General features: G+C 30.6%; 1 protein-coding gene and 2 long non-coding RNA genes across 3 annotated transcripts; 2 read left to right on the forward strand and 1 right to left on the reverse strand.

Annotated features, from left to right (window-relative positions):
- The first annotated feature begins 665 nt into the window (after positions 1-665).
- Positions 666-2956, forward strand: LOC131005686 (uncharacterized). The gene is made up of 2 exons (XR_009095334.1): positions 666-1208; positions 2343-2956. It is a non-coding gene; the product is annotated as an uncharacterized LOC131005686 (long non-coding RNA).
- A 1596-nt stretch (positions 2957-4552) lies between these two features.
- LOC131005687 (uncharacterized) lies at positions 4553-6843 on the forward strand. Its single transcript, XR_009095335.1, has 2 exons — positions 4553-5095; positions 6230-6843. It is a non-coding gene; the product is annotated as an uncharacterized LOC131005687 (long non-coding RNA).
- Positions 6844-12120: 5277 nt separating this feature from the next.
- Positions 12121-13680, reverse strand: LOC131005682 (probable aquaporin PIP1-4). The gene is made up of 3 exons (XM_057932713.1): positions 12764-13680; positions 12542-12682; positions 12121-12389 (listed from the first exon to the last, which is right to left on the reverse strand). Exons 1-3 carry the CDS (start codon positions 13388-13390, stop codon positions 12297-12299), a joined length of 861 nt encoding a protein of 286 aa, XP_057788696.1. The 5' UTR covers positions 13391-13680; the 3' UTR covers positions 12121-12296.
- Between the last annotated feature and the right edge of the window lie 9239 nt (positions 13681-22919).

A 22919-nucleotide genomic window follows, 5' to 3' on the forward strand; every position in this document is an offset into this window, starting at 1 on the left:
GATTTGTGATGAATTAGTTCAATTAGTTCATTAATTATAGTGAAATGTAGAATATAATAGTGAAAACATAATATGAAAATATTATCCATTAATTATACAAATTGCCTGAAATTTTGTATACATCAAAGCAAACGAAGTATAAGGTGGTAAATGTAGCTTATCTCTTCCTTATACCTCAAAGCAAACACACCCTACATGTCACAGCCCAAAACTGTTTACTACCTTTGCAAATTTTATTTGAAAATTTTTATATTTTCGAGATATTAAAAATATAAATCTATGAGTCGAGTTTGTGGAGAATTATCTAGTCGTGCCCCTAGCTAGATGTATGACTCTAAATTCTAGGTTATACCTATAGAAATAAAGTTTTATATTCTAAAATATTTTTATATAAATTTGGGCCTAAATAAATTTATTTACTTAAATATATTTATCATGGATATTATATTAATTTTGGATTAAGAATAAAATATTTTCATAAATTTTGTTAGTGTTGGGCTTATTGTTATTAATGTGCCAAATTCTTTTGCAATGATCCTAAAACAATTATTCAAGTTTCAACATTTATAGTTTATTAATGATTTCAAAGATTTGGATACCTTATTTTCGTATCTGCAAATTAACAATTTCTACTCTATTTATTTACATTTGTTTGCCCTATTTTTCTCATTTAGCCACTTTTATGCTCATCATATATATATACATCTTCTACTCCATCTCTGCAAATTTTACAAAGCAAAAACTATACTTTAAGATAACCAAGTTTTTCTCTCTAACTGCAGATCAATCAACATGGTATTAATTTTCAATCTATGAAATTTCTATTTCAGTACAATTTATCATTTCCTGTTTTTACATCTCTACAACTACAAGTATTTCTCTGAACATTCTATATATATTCAGAAAAATCACAAGCACACACCTATTCACTAATTAAACTCCCTTTCCGTAAAATTTGACAACCACAGCAGCAAAACTTTGATTTCAAATCTTGATTTTTTCCTTCCACGGCAGGATTTCTTTCACACTTCAAATCTTTGACGAATACTCAAATTCACAAATTCGATTTTTACTCCTCAACCACGATATTTCAATCCAGTATATATATGTATATCTAATCTTCTTCATCGCAAATACCCAACAAAATCCAACAGGAAAAAGTCTTTTATAATTCATCCTGTTTCCTTTCCACTGCCGAATCTCCATCGGTAATTCTCATAAACTGGTATAGTTTTATTTTCATATGCAAAGATCTCTGCTTTCTTTCAATTTACAGAAAACAACCAAACTCCCACAAAATTCTTGTTTTGATAAATTCAAACATGCATACATCTATTTTCTGTAATTCTATAGATATTACTAATTACAGGGAAAAAGGAAATAGAAATAGAAGTGATTGAAAGAGAAATGGTAGTTTAAGAGTTTAGACAAGAGAAGGGAAGAAGGGGGATGGCTGCAGAACGGAGCCGCCGGCGCTGCGCGCCACGGCGGCCGACGGAGGAAGAGAAGGGGCAGCGGTGCGGGGGTCTTGGCCGCTACTATGCTGGTCGGGTCGAACAGACGGAGAGGGCGCCAGATCTGGAATAAGGAGGCGGCAGCTTCGGCCTCGCCGATGGCTGTTCGGCTGAGGAGGAGAGAGAAAGAAGGGGAGGCGACGTCGGGCTGGAGGTGACGGCTGGCTACTCACCGGAGCAGGGGGCGGCGTCGGCTTCGCCGAGGGCCGTCTGGCCGAGAGGGAAAGAGAGAGGCTGGGAAAGAGAGAGGGCGGAAAAAGGGTAGAGAGAGAGGTTGAGGAGAGGACAAGGGGAGCCAGAGCCGCCGGCCTCCCGGCGGCGGCGTGCCGTCCGGTGGCGCGGCGACAGGAGGCCGAAGGAGAGGGAGAATCGGGAAAGGGAAGAGTGAGCGAGAGAGAGAGAGGAGAGGGTGGCGTGAGTTATGTGTGTTGTGGTGTGTGTTAGATTAGGGATTTAAGGGAGAGAAGGAAATATGGGCTTAGGAATGGGCTCAGATTAATTAAGTAATTGGGCTGCATTTATTTTGCTTTGGGCTGCATAATTCTTTTAATTAAATTGAACTTGGTATTTTTAACATTAACCCAAATTTTTAAAGAAGCATGCATCTCATTATTTATTTCATTATATTTAATGGATTAAGAATTTTATAAATCAAATACTCAAGTTTTAATTAAATAAATATCAACCCACCCAAATCTTTTTATAAGAAAATATATTTTACTACTTAAATTTATTAGATCAATTATTTTTATATGATCCTATAATCTCAATTATTTTCTAAAGTTTAATTAGGCCCTCATGTCTTATTATTTAAATTTATCTGACTAGGTGCGGCGCGACTAGGATGTGAACTTTAAATTCTTGCAGTTAATTTTCAAAGCTCAAAAGTTCAAGTTTCAGGTGTGGGATTTATTTCAGTACATGCACGTGGTTAATATTTGTCCATTTTAATATTATGTGTTTACCGTATGTGTTGTAAAAATATTTATCGCTAGGGGCCAGCATAATTGGTCCAGGACTTCACCGTCCTTGGTATGCCACAATGCGATTTCATGTTACAGGGTTGCAACCATTATATTGTCGCCAGGGATCCATATATAGGGTCCGGGACATTAAAGTCCTTGGAGTTGCCACAGTGCGTATGGAAGTTATGTTACGTTATGACAATATGTGTTACCATTTTATTAACATGGACAATTATTGCATGTTCCCACACTGAGTGTACCCTGTATGCTCATCCCATATTCAACAGTTTCAGGTGATTGATATCGGAGGCGCGTGGAGAGTCGAATGGGCGCGTCGAATCTATTTAAAAATAAATGTTTCTTAAAACATATTATGTTATTTCATGTGATATCTTTTGGTTATGTAAACTCTGAAATTCTATACTATTTGAGATTTGTGTGTGATTTATTTAAATAAATGTTGTTATATTATTTTAATGTCATGACTTGTTTAATTTATATTTAAATTCATTTCAAATATTTATTTAAGAATTTATATCTTTACGAAAATATATACATGGATACATACATAATTTTTAATCATATAAAGATTTTATTTTGTTATATTTTCCGCTGCTAAAAAGATATTATTTTATACTTAGAGTTTTTCCTTAGTATAAGTTTTATTAATTAGTTAATTATTTTTCTGACATCTTCATGTCATGCTTTGAAAATAAAGTTGTTAAATGTATGATTTAAAAATCAAGATTTATATTTGAATACATTATTGAAAATTTTGATATCTTATAAATCGTTTTAAAAGTGCTTTAAAGACCAATTTTATTTAAAGAATTCTTTTTCTTAAAATTATTTTCGAAAATATTTATTTTAAAAATGAGTTTTAAATTATTTTAAAAGACTTCCGTATTAAATATTTATTTAAATTTTATATTTAACTCCTTAATTAGATTAGGGTGTTACAGCATGGTATCAGAGCAGGTCTACTTTCCTGTAGACTCTGCAAAATATTTTACATAAAATTCTTAAATGTCATGTGTGAGAAAATCCATTCGACCTCTACGTGCTCCGACTTCAAGGTAAATGTATTTTAAAAAGTATTTCAAAATATTTTTATAGGGATGAGTATAAATTGTTTACGTTGAAAGTATGTTGAAATTTGCTGCAATAATTGAAATTATTATCAGAAAGTTCAAGTTCATTATGCAAGTTATTATGAGAAAGTTCAGTATTCAAATTATATGTTGAAGATTATTGCAGCTATGAGTAAAGATATTTCAAATATTTTTCATGAGGATGAGTATAAATTATTTACGTTGAAAGTATAGTGAATTAGCTGCAATAATTGAAGTTGTTATGAGAAAATTCAAGTTCAGTATTCAAGTTATTATTTTGAAGATTATTGCAGCTATGAGTAAAGATATTTCAAATATTTTTCAAGAGGATGAGTATAAATTATTTACGTTGAAAGTATAGTGAACTTGCTGCAATGATTGAAGTTATTATGAAAAAATGTTCAAGTTCAGTATTCAAGTTATTATGTTGAAGATTATTGCAACTATGAATTGTCAAATTTCGAGGACGAAATTCTTTTAAGTGGGTAGGTTTGTCACAGCCCAAAACTGTTTACTACCTTTGCAAATTTTATTTGAAAATTTTTATATTTTCGAGATATTAAAAATATAAATCTATGAGTCGAGTTTGTGGAGAATTATCTAGTCGTGCCCCTAGCTAGATGTATGACTCTAAATTCTAGGTTATACCTATAGAAATAAAGTTTTATATTCTAAAATATTTTTATATAAATTTGGGCCTAAATAAATTTATTTACTTAAATATATTTATCATGGATATTATATTAATTTTGGATTAAGAATAAAATATTTTCATAAATTTTGTTAGTGTTGGGCTTATTGTTATTAATGTGCCAAATTCTTTTGCAATGATCCTAAAACAATTATTCAAGTTTCAACATTTATAGTTTATTAATGATTTCAAAGATTTGGATACCTTATTTTCGTATCTGCAAATTAACAATTTCTACTCTATTTATTTACATTTGTTTGCCCTATTTTTCTCATTTAGCCACTTTTATGCTCATCATATATATATACATCTTCTACTCCATCTCTGCAAATTTTACAAAGCAAAAACTATACTTTAAGATAACCAAGTTTTTCTCTCTAACTGCAGATCAATCAACATGGTATTAATTTTCAATCTATGAAATTTCTATTTCAGTACAATTTATCATTTCCTGTTTTTACATCTCTACAACTACAAGTATTTCTCTGAACATTCTATATATATTCAGAAAAATCACAAGCACACACCTATTCACTAATTAAACTCCCTTTCCGTAAAATTTGACAACCACAGCAGCAAAACTTTGATTTCAAATCTTGATTTTTTCCTTCCACGGCAGGATTTCTTTCACACTTCAAATCTTTGACGAATACTCAAATTCACAAATTCGATTTTTACTCCTCAACCACGATATTTCAATCCAGTATATATATGTATATCTAATCTTCTTCATCGCAAATACCCAACAAAATCCAACAGGAAAAAGTCTTTTATAATTCATCCTGTTTCCTTTCCACTGCCGAATCTCCATCGGTAATTCTCATAAACTGGTATAGTTTTATTTTCATATGCAAAGATCTCTGCTTTCTTTCAATTTACAGAAAACAACCAAACTCCCACAAAATTCTTGTTTTGATAAATTCAAACATGCATACATCTATTTTCTGTAATTCTATAGATATTACTAATTACAGGGAAAAAGGAAATAGAAATAGAAGTGATTGAAAGAGAAATGGTAGTTTAAGAGTTTAGACAAGAGAAGGGAAGAAGGGGGATGGCTGCAGAACGGAGCCGCCGGCGCTGCGCGCCACGGCGGCCGACGGAGGAAGAGAAGGGGCAGCGGTGCGGGGGTCTTGGCCGCTACTATGCTGGTCGGGTCGAACAGACGGAGAGGGCGCCAGATCTGGAATAAGGAGGCGGCAGCTTCGGCCTCGCCGATGGCTGTTCGGCTGAGGAGGAGAGAGAAAGAAGGGGAGGCGACGTCGGGCTGGAGGTGACGGCTGGCTACTCACCGGAGCAGGGGGCGGCGTCGGCTTCGCCGAGGGCCGTCTGGCCGAGAGGGAAAGAGAGAGGCTGGGAAAGAGAGAGGGCGGAAAAAGGGTAGAGAGAGAGGTTGAGGAGAGGACAAGGGGAGCCAGAGCCGCCGGCCTCCCGGCGGCGGCGTGCCGTCCGGTGGCGCGGCGACAGGAGGCCGAAGGAGAGGGAGAATCGGGAAAGGGAAGAGTGAGCGAGAGAGAGAGAGGAGAGGGTGGCGTGAGTTATGTGTGTTGTGGTGTGTGTTAGATTAGGGATTTAAGGGAGAGAAGGAAATATGGGCTTAGGAATGGGCTCAGATTAATTAAGTAATTGGGCTGCATTTATTTTGCTTTGGGCTGCATAATTCTTTTAATTAAATTGAACTTGGTATTTTTAACATTAACCCAAATTTTTAAAGAAGCATGCATCTCATTATTTATTTCATTATATTTAATGGATTAAGAATTTTATAAATCAAATACTCAAGTTTTAATTAAATAAATATCAACCCACCCAAATCTTTTTATAAGAAAATATATTTTACTACTTAAATTTATTAGATCAATTATTTTTATATGATCCTATAATCTCAATTATTTTCTAAAGTTTAATTAGGCCCTCATGTCTTATTATTTAAATTTATCTGACTAGGTGCGGCGCGACTAGGATGTGAACTTTAAATTCTTGCAGTTAATTTTCAAAGCTCAAAAGTTCAAGTTTCAGGTGTGGGATTTATTTCAGTACATGCACGTGGTTAATATTTGTCCATTTTAATATTATGTGTTTACCGTATGTGTTGTAAAAATATTTATCGCTAGGGGCCAGCATAATTGGTCCAGGACTTCACCGTCCTTGGTATGCCACAATGCGATTTCATGTTACAGGGTTGCAACCATTATATTGTCGCCAGGGATCCATATATAGGGTCCGGGACATTAAAGTCCTTGGAGTTGCCACAGTGCGTATGGAAGTTATGTTACGTTATGACAATATGTGTTACCATTTTATTAACATGGACAATTATTGCATGTTCCCACACTGAGTGTACCCTGTATGCTCATCCCATATTCAACAGTTTCAGGTGATTGATATCGGAGGCGCGTGGAGAGTCGAATGGGCGCGTCGAATCTATTTAAAAATAAATGTTTCTTAAAACATATTATGTTATTTCATGTGATATCTTTTGGTTATGTAAACTCTGAAATTCTATACTATTTGAGATTTGTGTGTGATTTATTTAAATAAATGTTGTTATATTATTTTAATGTCATGACTTGTTTAATTTATATTTAAATTCATTTCAAATATTTATTTAAGAATTTATATCTTTACGAAAATATATACATGGATACATACATAATTTTTAATCATATAAAGATTTTATTTTGTTATATTTTCCGCTGCTAAAAAGATATTATTTTATACTTAGAGTTTTTCCTTAGTATAAGTTTTATTAATTAGTTAATTATTTTTCTGACATCTTCATGTCATGCTTTGAAAATAAAGTTGTTAAATGTATGATTTAAAAATCAAGATTTATATTTGAATACATTATTGAAAATTTTGATATCTTATAAATCGTTTTAAAAGTGCTTTAAAGACCAATTTTATTTAAAGAATTCTTTTTCTTAAAATTATTTTCGAAAATATTTATTTTAAAAATGAGTTTTAAATTATTTTAAAAGACTTCCGTATTAAATATTTATTTAAATTTTATATTTAACTCCTTAATTAGATTAGGGTGTTACACTACATGTATAATTTTCACTAATATTTTTATATTAATATATTATCCAAAAATATTGTTCATTAATTATAGTGAGATGTAGAATAATAGTGAAAATATTACCCGAAAATATTTTTATTAATATATCATACCATTCATATTTTTCACTAATATATTTTCTTACTATTTTTATTAATATATCATACCATTCATATTCTTTGCCAAAAAAAGCCCACCCAAAATAATCATTATTAAGATAATATAATAATAATAAATATTTTTGAATAATATATTAATAAAACTATTAGTGAAAAATATTAATGATAAGATATATTAAAATATTTTTGAATGGTATGACATATTAATGGACAATATTTTCGGGTAATATTTTCACTATTATATTCTACATTTCACTATAATTAATGGACAATATTTTTGGATAATATATTAAATAAAAAATATTAGTGAAAATTATACACTTAGAGTTACAAGATGAAATAGATACTCCCTCCGTCCCTGAATTGGCTTCCTCTTTGGGGACGGCACGAGTTTTAATAAAAAGTTGTAAAGTGTATTGATAAAGGAGAAAAAGTGATATAATTATTATTGGAAGTTGTGAAAAGTGTTATAATTAGTATTGGGAGTGGTGAAAAGTGAAAAGTAAGAATAAATAAAGTATTATTAGTGGTGGGGTAGGTTTCCAAAAATGGAAAGAAAGAAAGAGGAAGTTATTTGGGGGACGTCCCAAAATGGAAAAAGAGGAAGTTATTTTAGGGACGGAGGGAGTATATTGGATGATGATTCACTTCGAAAGGTGTCCTAGGGGCTAGGAGGTAAAGTATAATCTTATTCAAAAATGTCTCCTGCATGCAATTCTTATAGGGGACACGTGGCATCATTTTATTGCCACACGAAAGCCTCTTCCAAAACAACCATTTTTTTTATAAAATAGTGGTTTCACTCAACCAGACACTACAATAAAGCAAACCGGAGCAGAGATATCAAATATTGGACCGAGTAGATTTTCTTTGCGGGACACGTGTTCGCATCTGGATGCGATGCGCAGGTGCGCATATGTCCAGGGTAGACTTTACCCTCTTTCTATCCTCTTCGACTTTGAATCGAAAGTAAGGAAAGTGTGCACGCTATTCAGTCACATAGAGCAGACCATTAAAAAATTTGATCTTTTTTGCAGGTCGTGGATGCGATTCGTAGTACCATTATCTTTCTGCTCCCGTAGCACACCCTCTCATCTCTCCAATTTTGAATTCGCGAAAATGTGTGGCTACATCTGAAATTAAAACTCTATCTTAAAGTTGATAGGAGTTGCTCCAATTTCAAGCGACCAATCTATTGTTTCCAACACAACGATAGGGGCCTACCTTAATTTTTTTTTTCTAACTATGTTAAGCACCGTTAAAATGCCCGGGGGAGGGGGACTAGTTCGATTTTGCCGCGTTGAGCTAGTACTAAACAACGTTTACCCTGACTATAGGATTCTCTACGCGATAGGGACACAAAATATTTATTAATTTTAATTTTTATAGAAAGTAATAATTAAAATTTCAAGTTTGAGATAGAGTAGATAACATTTTTGAATTATATAAATTTTAAAATTTTTAAAAGTTTAGCAAAAAAATTTAAGTTTGTGCTATGTATAATTTTTAATATACAAGGGTTAAGGTTAGGTTTTCATATATACAGAGACACACACACATAATGAATGCATCGTAAATCTCCACGATCTAAAGACTTAAAATATTTTCTATTTTATACTCTCTTTTTTATTGAACTTATTTGAACCACTCTATTTTACTCTCCTTTTCTATCTGGATATATAATATTGAAGGGTAATTGACGTATAAATACATGAACTTTACTCATTTTTTTGGTATTTAACATGAACTTTAAATTCTAGTTATAAATACATGAACTTTACTTTCTTTTGGTATTTAACATGAACTTTAAAATATAGTTATAAATACATGAACTTTAAACTTATTAAATTTTGGTCTCGTTTTTTATTTTTTTTCCCAAATTAAAGTTGACTTGGAATGCCTGAATTTTTACGAGAACAATTTCTCGCTATAAAAATTAATCTTCACTATTCAATTTTTGATCCAACTTTTATATTCTGAATTTGGCTTTCAGAATGATGAAATTGACTTTCTGAAATCCTCAAATCTTAAAGACGAAATTTGCTTTCTGAATTGTGAAATTTGTAGACAAATTTTTATCGTTCACTTTCATATTTTAGTTTTGGGTTATTTTCCTCAAACAAAAAATGACGACGCCGTATCTCAGTGCTGAATTGTCCACATTAAGATTCAAGCATTCCAAGTTAGCTTTAATTTGAGAAAAATGAAAAACGTGTCAAAAATTGAATTAGTTTAAAGTTTATGCATTTATAACTATGTTTTAAAGTTTATGTTAAATACAAAAAATAAGTAAAGTTCATGTATTTATAACTAGGATTTAAAGTTCATGTTAAATATCAAAAAGTGAGTAAAATTTATGTATTTATACACCAATTACCCAATATTGAAAAAATAGAAAAATATCATTATAATATTTTTATTAAGATTTGACATAAAGAATAGCTCTATATAATATAAAAAGATGAGTTATTTTCCCACCCAATTTTCTCTCTACTCTCAATTTTGTAGCCAAATTTAATTTCTTTTTCTTTTTTTTAATTCCTTTTTAAAAAATCGTTAACTTCAATATATGAAAAAAAATATTTAATATAGATGTTAAAATAAAGTTTACGAGAAGATTTTTAATTTGATGAAAAAATTATAAGAAATAAATTTAAAATAAATAAGTTATGATTGTTTAAAGTGTCAAATTAATTTCTGTTTGCCCTCATTTACCTCTAATATTGAACAAATCACTTTTTTTTTTCATTTGTTGGTGAAAAAAATAAGTTAATGCATTTTTTTCCTTGCAAAAAAGCTTACATGATTTTTTTAATTATAATCATTTTAAATTTAACTTTTTTTAAACTATAGTAATTTTTAATTCATTTAAGGAGAAGGAAATTTTAATATGAATTTTTAAAAAGTTAGTTATATATCTTAAAATTAGAATTTAAAATGTAATATAGATTTTTTTAATTAGATGTACAAAGTATCTATTTGTTTATATAAACATATTTGTTGTTATATTTTATTTTTTATATTATTCATATTTTTTCTAGTTTTTTTAGTAATTTTTGGGCTATTTAAATATGAATTTTAAATAATAATACAGTTTGAACTTTTAAGAACTCAAAATTATTATATTAATTGCTTTAAAATCTGTAAAGTTAATTATTAGTATTATACAATACTCATTTAATATAATATTATACTTCTACTCATTAAGTTGATAATGTTATTGTAGTGGGCAAATTTCGTACAGCCCATTCAAGTAAATATTTGTGGCCCAAATATCAGGCCCAATCCAAAAATCGAATTAATTAATTTGGCCCGTACTCTAGGTCATCAAGACCCATCGACCCAAACCCTAGATGGGGCAACGACTTTGAGAGAAAGAAATGAATGAGGTCAGGGATACGATCCCTCGAATATCGGAACGACTAGAGTTTAAGAAAACGGGGCAGCAAAACCCTAGCCGTCAAGCCATCATGGTATAAATAATAACCAACTAGGTCATTCGACCCGGACAATCATTCACACTCCAACACGTTCTCTCGCTCTTCTCTCCCCTCTTGCACTATTCTGCCTCCACGCTCTCAGCCTTAGGTTTTCCGGTGATCAGATCAACCGGGACGACCCAACGGCCCTCGCTCATTGCTCAATCGCCTTCAACTCCGTCGACCAGATCGACCCGATTAACTCTTTCATTTACTTTCAATTGCTTTCAATACTATTTTTATTACTATTGTTTACTGACTTGAGCGTCGGAGGCTCTTCCATCGACACCCCCACCGGTGCTCCGAGAAGGGCTCTAACGTTGTTCGTGTTTCAGGTTGCTAGTGCCCATCGTACCGGACGACCCCGACGTCCTTATCCGTAATTGTTGGACCCATCCCCAACAATTATTACTGTACACTATTTTAAATTAAATACTAATATATAAATTAACATTATTTTTTTGTTATTAATTAATTTAACTCATAAATGTGTAGGAAGTAGATATTGGTAAAAATTGTCTAAGTATTAAATATAAAGAGAGAGAGAATATGTTGTCAAAAAATGAATGAGACATTTTTAATGAGACATTTCATTATAGAAATTGGATTTTTTGTAATGGGACGGATGAAGTAATACTTTAACATAATTTAAAATTTTAAAATAAATAAATAAATATTTCATGGCCGTGCATTGCACGGAGGACGTACTCATTTTACTAAAATTTTGTTAATGTATTCCCAATGGATAATCACACCCGCACAATAAAGAGAAAAAAAGTGAAGGGTACTAGTGTTTATATATTCATGAACTTTTACATATATTTTCTATTTCACGTGTGAATAATATTTTGGGTGAGCATAAATCACAACTCAATTGTAAACCCATAATTCGAGGTCTTGATTGTAATCTTAACAATTATTTGATCTCTAAATTTCGAAAGATAATGTTTGAAATAATAATTTAAAATTTTATCTAACTTATTATATGATGAAACAATAATGTTTCATTATTAATCCAATTTTATCGTTTAGCAAGACTTCTTCCGTTCAAGCCAAAAACATGTAAAACTAAAAAAAAAGAATAATGTATAAAGACGTTTATAGTTAATGTGCAAATAAAAAATTATGTAAAAATTGGCATATTCAGACATTATTATACTCCAAGTGAAGGTAAAGCAATTAACAATCCTACGTTAGGCTTTCCATTCAAATAACTCAAAACCCATCGTATGATTACATAGATTGCAAGGCCTCTTACGCAAATGATACAATTTACAACAAAGAAAACATGAAACAAAATAGAAAAAACACTAGAGAAAAAAAGCCCCAAATTGAAGACTAATGGAATCACAGTTTCACTTAGACTTGAACGGAATTGCCCTTATCACCACCTGATGGTACAGAGCTGCCAGCGCCGCTCCGATGAATGGTCCCACCCAGAAAATCCACTGCACACACAACATTAATTTCACATCCAATTAATTACTACTAATATATTTATTCACATTCATCCTAAAATTTCTTAATTTAATATTGTTAATTTATCAAAAATAAAAAAAAATCTACACTCTCTATATAATGTAATGCTAATGAAGCTTACGTGGTCGTCCCAGGCGTGGCTCTTGTTGTAGATGATGGCGGCGCCGAGACTCCGGGCGGGGTTGATACCGGTTCCGGTGATCGGGATCGTCGCCAAGTGCACCAAAAACACCGCGAACCCGATAGGCAACGGAGCCAATATCTACAAAAATTCATCAATCAATTTGTTTGCCTAACAAATTCCAAACTCATGAATTTTATTTTCTAATTATAATATACTCACGGGGACGTGGGAGTCTCTGGCGCTGCGCTTGGCGTCGGTGGCGGAGAAGACGGTGTAGACGAGCACGAAAGTGCCGATGATCTCGGCGCCGAGGCCGCTGCCCTTGGTGTAGCCGTGCGCCACCGTGTTGGCGCCGCCGCCCTTGCTCATGTAGAGGGTCTTCCCGAAGCCCTTGACGACGCCGGCGCCGCAGATGGCGCCGAGGCACTGCATGACCATGTAGAAGACGGCGCGGTTGAGCGACAGCTTCCTGGCGAGGAAGAGGCCGAAGGTGACGGCGGGATTGATGTGGCCGCCGGAGATTCCGGCGGTGCAGTAGACGAGGGCGAAGATCATGCCGCCGAAGGCCCAGGCGATGCCCTGGATGCCGACGGTGGCGCACTTGGAGTCGGATTTGCTGACGCCCATGACGGTGAGGACGGTGATGTAGAGGAAGAGGAAGGTGGCGATGAATTCGGCGATCCCAGCTCGGTAGAACGACCACGACGCCAGCTCGGAGGCGTCGAAGAGCGGGGCGGGCGGCGGCTCCTTGTAGTCCTTGTCCTGGCTCTGCGCCGCCGTGCCGATGGGCTGGTGCTCTGGGAACTTGTTGGCTCCGACCCTCACGTCCTCCTCTTTGTTCTCCATCTCTGCAACTCAAACAAGAGTGAAGGTAGCTGGCTAGCTGAGAAAGCAGTGTAATTTGATTGTGTGAGTGATGGGGTAATGTTGGTCAAGTGGTGGGCATAATTTATAGAGAGATAATGTGGTAAGAGGAGGTTGCGCAGATGGCATTTTAGATCATTTATCTGGTAATTTTGGTGCTCTATTTCGTATGAGCATTTCATTGTAAATTTTATTGATTTTATCTTCAATTTTAATACATTATTCCCTCCGTCTCTGAAAAACATATGAAGCTGTGGGTGACAGTAAAATATTAGATGAGTGTATTGTGATTGAAAATATAGTGCAATAAGTTAATTAGTAAAAAATAATGATGGATCATGACGTTTTTTATGTGAATAAGTATAAAAAGTAAGGATACAAAGAGATTGTGGTTGAATATTATTCAAAAATGAAAAATGCATGATTTTGAGAAACAACCCAAAATAACAATGTTTTTGAGAGATGGAGGGAGTATTATTTAGTTTAATTTATTTTTTATACTTTTTAGTTAAAAATGATTGTTTGAGTTTATCAAAATTAGAGAATCTAATTTATAATAATAAATATTAATAGCGACTTACATTATAAACACTATCCGCAAAAAATAATCTTTTTTAGTCATCTCGAGATGTACACAAAAATTAATCTTTTTTATTTTTGAAAACTATCTATCATATAATGAATCATATTCTTCACTCACAATACAATTAATTATTATTATAAACACTATTTTTTTAAGTAAAATTTTTTTTTTACTCACAATACAATTAATTATTTTTATTAAAATATGTGCTATATAATTATTTTTTATAAACAAAAAAGGTTATATTTTATACAAATAAATCATCTTTAATGAAAGTGTTCAAAATAAAAAAACGGGCTATGATGATTGAGTCAGAGGCAGAGATTATATAATTAGGACTATTGATAAGTCATTTTCCAGTATACAGCCGACTTTTGAATAATATTGATGTTTGTGGATTGGAGAAAACGACGCTGGGATTTTGTCGGCGAGAAATTTGGGCAGGCTGGCGAATTCAGGTCCTCAAATTTATGCATGATAGGTAATGTTTATTTTGATTTGATAGATGGCGCCCACCACACTCTACGTTAAATTTGACAAATGCAAAGTGAGACTATTCTCTAGTACATGAACATGCATCAACTCAATTACTTCATACCTCTCATGAATCTTGACACGTTTAATTTTAGCACGAGAATTAAAGAATTATAAATTAATATTTAAATATGTAGTTAATAAAGTATAATAGTAATAAAATAGGAGAGAGAATGTAATAAAAGTGATAAAGTAGGAGAGAAAAAGTAATACTCCATCCGTCCCATTAAAGTTGGCAACATTTCTATTTTGGGTGTCCCACTAAAGTTGGCCACTTTCTAAAAATGACAAAAGTTTACTTTAATTAAGTCAACAATTACTCATTAATTTGGTCAACAATTGTAGGCCACTTTCTAAAATGCCAAAATTACTTTAATTAAGTCAACAATTACTCACTAATTTGATCAACAATTGTAGGCCACACTCTATTAAAACATATAACACTCAATTTCTTAATCTCCGTGCCGAAACTAATGTTGCCAACTTTAGCGGGACGGAGGGAGTAAAAGTGATAAAATAGAAGAGATAAGTTACCTTATTTAAAAATGTGTCAAGATTTGTGGGACGGCCCAAAAAGGAAAACGTGTCAAGATTCGTGAGGCGGAGGGAATATTTATCATCCATGTATCTCTGTGCATGTAATTTTTTTTAATCCCTTGTTCCATTAAAAATATAATCTCATTACTTTTGGACACGAAGATTTAAAAATGTCTAAAAAGTAGATAAAATGAATTACTATTAGAAATTATTTAAATATTAAGTATAGAAAGATAATATATTGCTAAAAAATAAATGAGACATTTGTAATGGACGGATGGATTTTTTTTTGGAGGGAATGTACATGTAATTATTGATGACTGTAGTAAAGGATTTAACATAAACTGTATCAAATACTCCCTCCGTCCCATGAAGCATGACACACTTCTTTTTGGCACGGCAATTAAGAAATTGGTATTTTGTGTGTTAAGTGTGGTAGGTGAAAAAGTAAAAATGTGAATAAAGGGTAAATTTTTTGTCATTTTTAGAAACGTGTCATGCTTCGTGGAATAGACCAAAAAGAAAACTGTGTCATGCTTCGTGGGACGGAGGGAGTAATAAGAGGATATCATTTTGATTCTTGAAATTTTCAAGTTGAAAATAAAACTACTAGCTGACCAGATCGCTTACACTACATATACAGTAATACTAGTTGTTTTTCAAATTTACCTTCTAAGATCGCTTAAACTAAATATACAATAAATACTATTGTTCTTTTTCAATTAAGATCGCTTAAACTAAATATACAGTAATACTAGTTGTTCTTTTTCAAATTTATCTTCTACGGAACATATATAATAAACTGTTGATAATTAAAAAAATACAAAAGGCAAAAAAGATTCTCAAATCAAAGAAACAGCGAATCAATCTTAGCTGGGCAATAAACTTCGATATACGAGTACCTATTAGTGTGGGTTCTCTTAATAAAAGGGAAAAAGTATAAATTTTTAGCATTTTTGCATTATTTTTGTAAGTAGTGAAAAAGTATAAATTTTTAGCATTTTTGCATTATTTTTGTAAGTAGTTTTGCAAGGTGGCTGGTTTTCTTCACACAGAATGAAAAAATAAAATAAAAAAATGGTGTGTTAAAAGTTTTATACCTTTTTTTTTATTCCTGTTTTTTCTCATAAAAAAATGCGATAAAAAGAAATGCATATACTTCCAAGATTTTTATCAATTCAGTCACATTTGTACATTGGATTAAATTCGCTGCCTCATGTTTAAAAGGAACACTCGAGCGATGTAGAATGGAGTAATATTTTTCTTTTTACATGTCGGAAACAATTTTTTTAGGATACAATCTTAATACACACAAATTCATGTCAAATTGGGCACACGTCAGAATCCAAACTCATATTTTATAACATAGTTGAATTCTATTGAAAATTTTATTTTCTGTGAGAAATAAAAATAATATGTTGAAAATTTCGATCCTCCAGGATTCGAACTTCAGACCAACATGCTTGTTCATAGAAATGATTGATTTATTCATAATAATCATTGATCTGTTCACGCCTTCTCAATTTTGCAAAAATATTTACTTTCTCAACAGATCCTTTCTCTTTGATAATATTTTTATAATTTAAAAACAAAATTGATATTGTTTAGATTTGTAAATCGTTCTAATGCATTTTAAGTTTTTAACTATCTATTTTTTCATTAAACAATCTAACAATATCAAAATATAGTGCTCCCTCCGTCCCGTAAGAAAGTATCACATATGCGATAACACGAATTTTAAGAAAATGTTGATAGATAATGTGTTAAGTGAAAATGAGTGCTTATAATTGAATTGATTATGTCATTATGTAGAAATGAATGGTCGTAGTTATAAAAAAAAAGTGATGTCATATTTCAAAATATAATTGATATGTTTTTATGGGAAAGAATAAAATGAAAAATGTGATAGTTACATACACGAATAAGAGTGACACGTGTGAGAGTGTAAATGGGTTAGGTACAGAGAAATTGACATGTGATACAATTCAGTGTGTGAAATATGAAGATTGGATTGGATACGGCACACGACAAAACAGAGCGGGGCGGTAGCCCAACCCACTGTTGTTTACCACGTTTCTGTCCTTTTTTGTGTGGATTCATCATTCACGAATATCTTGCTTCTCTTTTAATCAATAGATTAATTAGTAGTATATAATTTGAGTATCTTAAAACTTAATTAATGTGTAAATGTATTTATATTTATTTGAAAAAAATTCTTGATTCTTTCGGGCTTCAAATTTTTTCCACTCCAATGGCATCTAAAACAACAGAACTAGTACACATTAACGAAATTAGATTTTTTTTTTTTTCTTGAGAAAACGAAATTAGAGAATTGGGTTCGTGAAATTATAATTTATAAAAAACCATTGTGGAAAATCTTCAAGACCATAAAAACACTAAATACGATAATGGATTATGGGTTTCAAGTTTTCAACACCATAAATTAAGCACAGTGGAAATCTTCCTGATGTGCTTTTTTTTTACTTGAAAAAAGGGCCGTAAAAAGGGCCGTTGGCGTTTAAACACTAAACTTCATTATTAAAACACATGAAGTTATTATCATTTAAATATCTCTAATTAGAGAGATATCCAATTTTTTTTATTTTATTTATTTTTTATTTTTTTTTAATGATGAGTGGAAAACCTTAGAAAGGATATTATAGTTCAGTATCAGAGTACATATATATATATAATACAATAATGATAAATGCACATAATATGTGCACACATAATTGGACTTTTTTGTCATTTTACATGTTTCCATAAATTAAGGAATTAATTTTATTTTAATTTGATTTTGTACTTTACATAATTACCCATGATGATTATTAAGGAAAAGATTACTAATAATCTTTCCTTAATAATTAAATTTTATTTCCTTCAACTAACATCAATAAATGTCCGTAGTGAAAATTAAAATATACTTCTTTGTTTTAATTATTTTTCACGTAAGAAACATATATATAGGCGAATGCAAGTGGATCGATGAATGAATTTAGTTCATTCAAAGTTTGTGCAAAAATTTTGGTGCCATTTTTTTTTCGATCTCTCATAGACGTTATTATATATGAGGATAATCATATTTCCCATAAATAAATAAATAAATAAATACACACACACACACTTTAAATTCAAATATACTATTATAGTATTATGAGGTGTTTGGAAAACACCTTCTCAATATCAATATTGAATCTCTTAAAAAAAATATATTAAAAAATAATATTAAGACAAAATCAAATATCACAATATTAATGGAAATAATCTACAATAAAATAAAATAGAAAAGTTAATAAAAATAATAATAATTTGATAATCTTATCAAAAATAAATTTGAACAACCTCCCAGTATTGATTTTAAAATATTCATTTGCCGATAGTAATTTTTGTAATATAATGAATAACAAATTACTCTTATTGATAAAAGACATTATATTGTAATAAATTAGTGACTTTAAAATATAAAATAGGACTGAATTACTATAATGATTAGAATAATATCATACATTAACTACATTATTTGATTATTTCATAATCCTATAAATTTAGAAGGAATTGTTATAATAAGTCATAATAGTATAATATGTTAACGACATTATTTGATTATTTCATAAACAATAGGTTAACAAAATAATAGTAATATTAAATTAGTGAAATTGAAGTGAGAATTAGAAAATATAAATAAATGGCTATAATTATGATAATAATGTCACATATTTGGCATAACAATATACTATAGAATTTAGTCATGTTTTCAAATAAATTTGAACTGATGAATATTTGCAGATGTTTTTAAAATAATAATAAGGGATCAATTTTTGTTGAATTGATTAATCATTTGTTTAAATTAATAAATATTGAAATGATTATAATTGATTATTTTATAAATAAATTAATGAACTATAATTGTTTTGAATAAAGTCATACATTGATACAATAACTCAATAAAAATTTACTACATGGTAATAAATTATAATAAATTAATGAACTCGAAATAATAATTAAAAAATAACTACAATTGTGTAAATAATAGCATACGTTGAGCATATCGATCAATTACTAAATGAAATTATGTTGTAGGATATTATATTATACTAGCAAATTAGTGAACCGTGAAAAAAAAGGAAGAAATTATTATAATGGTTAGAATAAAATCACAGGCTAGCTACATTCTTTAATTATATCATAAAACTATACGTTAAAGAACAAATCTAACAAATTAGTGAAATTGAAATAAAAGTTAGAAGACATAAATAAATTACTATAATTATTTTGGAATAATCTCATACATTGAGCATGTCGATCTCTAAATAGAAGTGATACTTTCTCATTGAACGAACTTAATGAAAAATATGATACTTTCTTATGAAATAGAGGAAATATTATATTACAATAAATGAGTGAACTCAAAATAAAAAAATAAAAAATAAAAATAAATTACATTGATTATTTTTACTAGGAGACAATGTCTCTATTATAAGAAAATAATATCATATATTGTGATTTATGTAAAAATAAAGTATAGAGTGGTCACATTACAAGAGAATATTTGCGAATGTTTTTAAGATAATAATACGTGGTTCCATGTTGAATTGATTAATTATTTGTAGAATTTAATAAATATTAAAATAATTGTAAGTTAATAAGTCAAAAAAAATTACGCGCAATTAAATAAAAATATGAAATATGAAAAAATGGCTAAAAATAATTAGAATAATAATATATTTTACATTTTTGATTCTTTCATAAAAGTACAAGTTAATGAAAACATCATAATAATTGTAAAACTAAAATTAAAATTTAAAAATATAAATGAACGACTATAATTTAATGTCATACGTTGAGCACATCAATATCAATATTTAATAAAAATATACTATATGACAATATATCATAATAAATTAGGGAACTCAAAACAAAAATAATGTCATATGTTGACACATCGATCAATTACTAAATAAAGTTGTACAAGAGGACATTATATGCAATACATTAGTGAACACGAAATAATATATATATATATATATATATATATGAAAGAATAGCTAAAATATTTAGAATAGTATCACACGTTAACTACATTCTTTGATTAGTATTTCATAAAAATACAGGTTAATGAATAAATCATAACAAATTAGTGAAATTGAAATAAAACTTATAGAACATAAATATATAACTATAATTATGGGAATAATATCATATGAGCACATCGATCGGTAACTTAAAAAATATATTATATAATGTTATAGTATAATAATTTAGCAAACTCGAAATAAAAAATGAAAAATGACCATAATTATGATGCATCTATAAGTTATTCAATTAAATTATATTATAAATAAATTTAATGAACTCAAAATTAAAATATAAAATATAAAAAAATTGCAATGATTGTGAAAATAAAAAAGTAAAAATATCGAAAAGAAAAGATAAAACAAAAAATGAAAAAGGAAATGGAAAGAAAAATCAAAACAGAAAGTATTGTTGTGCAGTTAAATTTATTAAAAAAATATTTTTTATTCTTAAAAGAAAACGTGGCCTTATATTTTTAGGTAGGATTGTGATTACTGATTAGTGGCCATGTCCATAATTGGCTTTCAAAATTATTGAAGTGAAAAAAGAAAATATAATCTTTAGAAACTTTCCAAAATAAATTAAGGGTAATTTAGTAATGATAATAATTTAAATTAGGTAATAAAATTTTTAAGGGTATTATGTGTACACATATTATGTGCATTTAGCACTACTCTATATAATAACCTAATCAACTTCTCCATAATAAAATTTGCACATATAAAAACACATAAATAATGGGTTTCATATGATTTTTGGCCAAAACATCCATGCACTTTTACTATAATTAATTTGAAATATGAAGTGCAAATAACATTGTATATTAAGCCGAAATTTCAAAATTTCGTCTAAAAATACATTGTTACCTTCTCAAGTTCTCATACTGTCATTTGTGAGCATCCACGTCAGCTCACATGACTTAAATTCATTCAGAAGGGTAGGTAACATACTAAAGTTAGATTTATCGTGTGGCCTAAAATACGTATAAATATATATATATTTTCTCCGTCCACGAAATGTTGTCCTAAGGGAGGAAGGCACGAGTTTTAATAAAATTTATGTTGTTTATTTAGTTAGTGGAGAAATGGAACCACAAATAAATAAAAATAAAAAATAAAGTTAGTTAAATTAGTGAGTAGAAAATGAGGCTCTGAGTGAAGAAAAAGACCCACCCATAAATTTACTAAAACTAGATTAGGATTTTTTTTTTTGCACAGATCAAAATGACAAATTATGACAATATTTCGTAGATGGAGGAAGTACAATATAGTATAGGTTCCTCCCTCGTGAAGCCGAAGCAAATCAATCCGGTTTTATGAGATGTAATATATGACACAAATAATAGGAGATGCAACAATTGAATAGGTTCCAATAACAAAATCAATGATCTTGTATAATGACTTCATAAAAATAATTTGTGGTAACATCTTTTTCTTGTGAAAATGACATCGACCATTCAATGACCGTTGTTAATTATACGGAAAACTTTTTTAAATATAGCAAATTCCAAACAAATGAGTTGTAAAAGAACTATAGTAGTTGGTGTAGACAATTAAATTATCGTCGAATTAAATCATGGCACGTGTAAATTCATGAATTAAATATTCAATTATATTTTCTATTTTATTAAATGGGATTTTATTCCTAAATTAAAATAGATATATAATTAATATTTAATAAAATGAATTAATGGGCTTATTGGCCACTTAAGGCCCTAAGGCCCATGCATGAAGGCCCAAAGCCCATAAAGCCCACGAAGCCCATCTCTAAAATCTATAAATAGAGGTGTTGGGAGCTCATAAATGACAACGTGAAGGAACGGAAGATCGAATAGTATAAAGAATTCTCTCTAGTATCGCAAGTTGAAAGAGGCGAAGAATTGGAGAGTTCAAGTATTCTTCCAAGTATTCAAGTATCTTGAAGAATTCTATCTAGCGTTCAAGTCTTCTTTGAATCTTCAAGTATTTGAGCATTCAAATCTTCAAGTATCCTTCGAAATCTTCAAGCGTTCAAGTCTTCTTCGAATCTTCAAGTATTTGAGCATTCAAATCTTCAAGTATTCTTCAAGTATCTTCAAGTGATCAAACCTTCAAATCTTCAAGTGATCAAGGCGTTCTTACAAATTCCAAGAACGATCTTCCTCAAATCAAATCAACCAAGTCCCAAAGCTTCAAGGCGTTCTTACAAATTTCTAAGGACGTTCTTCTCAAATCAAATCAAGTTCAACGTTCAATCCAAAATCATGACTTAAGTCCTTTGGATTGGCGTCATCAAAACAAGTATTTCAAGAACCTTCGAGCTTATTCAAGAATCAAATGGAAGAGAAGAATCAGAGGATTAACTAGAGATTGCAACCCGCATAAATCTATCTTCAAATTCTATCAAATTATCTTTGTAACCCATTTTGTATTTTATCAAATTGAAATACAAAAATTTGTGTTTACAAATTTTGGCACGCCCGGTGGGACATCTCTACTCTTCACCAAAAATCTTGAACTATGTCTACTCAATCAAATGCAGCTGCTCCAGCTTCATCCAAAGCTTCTTCGGCAAACGTTGGTATGATCACGCGAAGCAAATCGAAATCATTGCAAGGAGTGTCCAAGCCGATCTTTCATCTTCCATCTATCCATGAAGAAGATGACAACCTTGAGAGAAGCTTCACATTCCCCACTGAAAATTATCAACTCCATGCAAGTGTCATGATGACAAACACTTCCACCATGGAGGAACAACTCTTGAACTTGACAAAGATGGTTGAATCTCTAACCAAGCACATCCAAG

This window comes from Salvia miltiorrhiza, chromosome 1, assembly GCF_028751815.1.
Source record: "Salvia miltiorrhiza cultivar Shanhuang (shh) chromosome 1, IMPLAD_Smil_shh, whole genome shotgun sequence".
NCBI lineage: Eukaryota > Viridiplantae > Streptophyta > Magnoliopsida > Lamiales > Lamiaceae > Salvia > Salvia miltiorrhiza.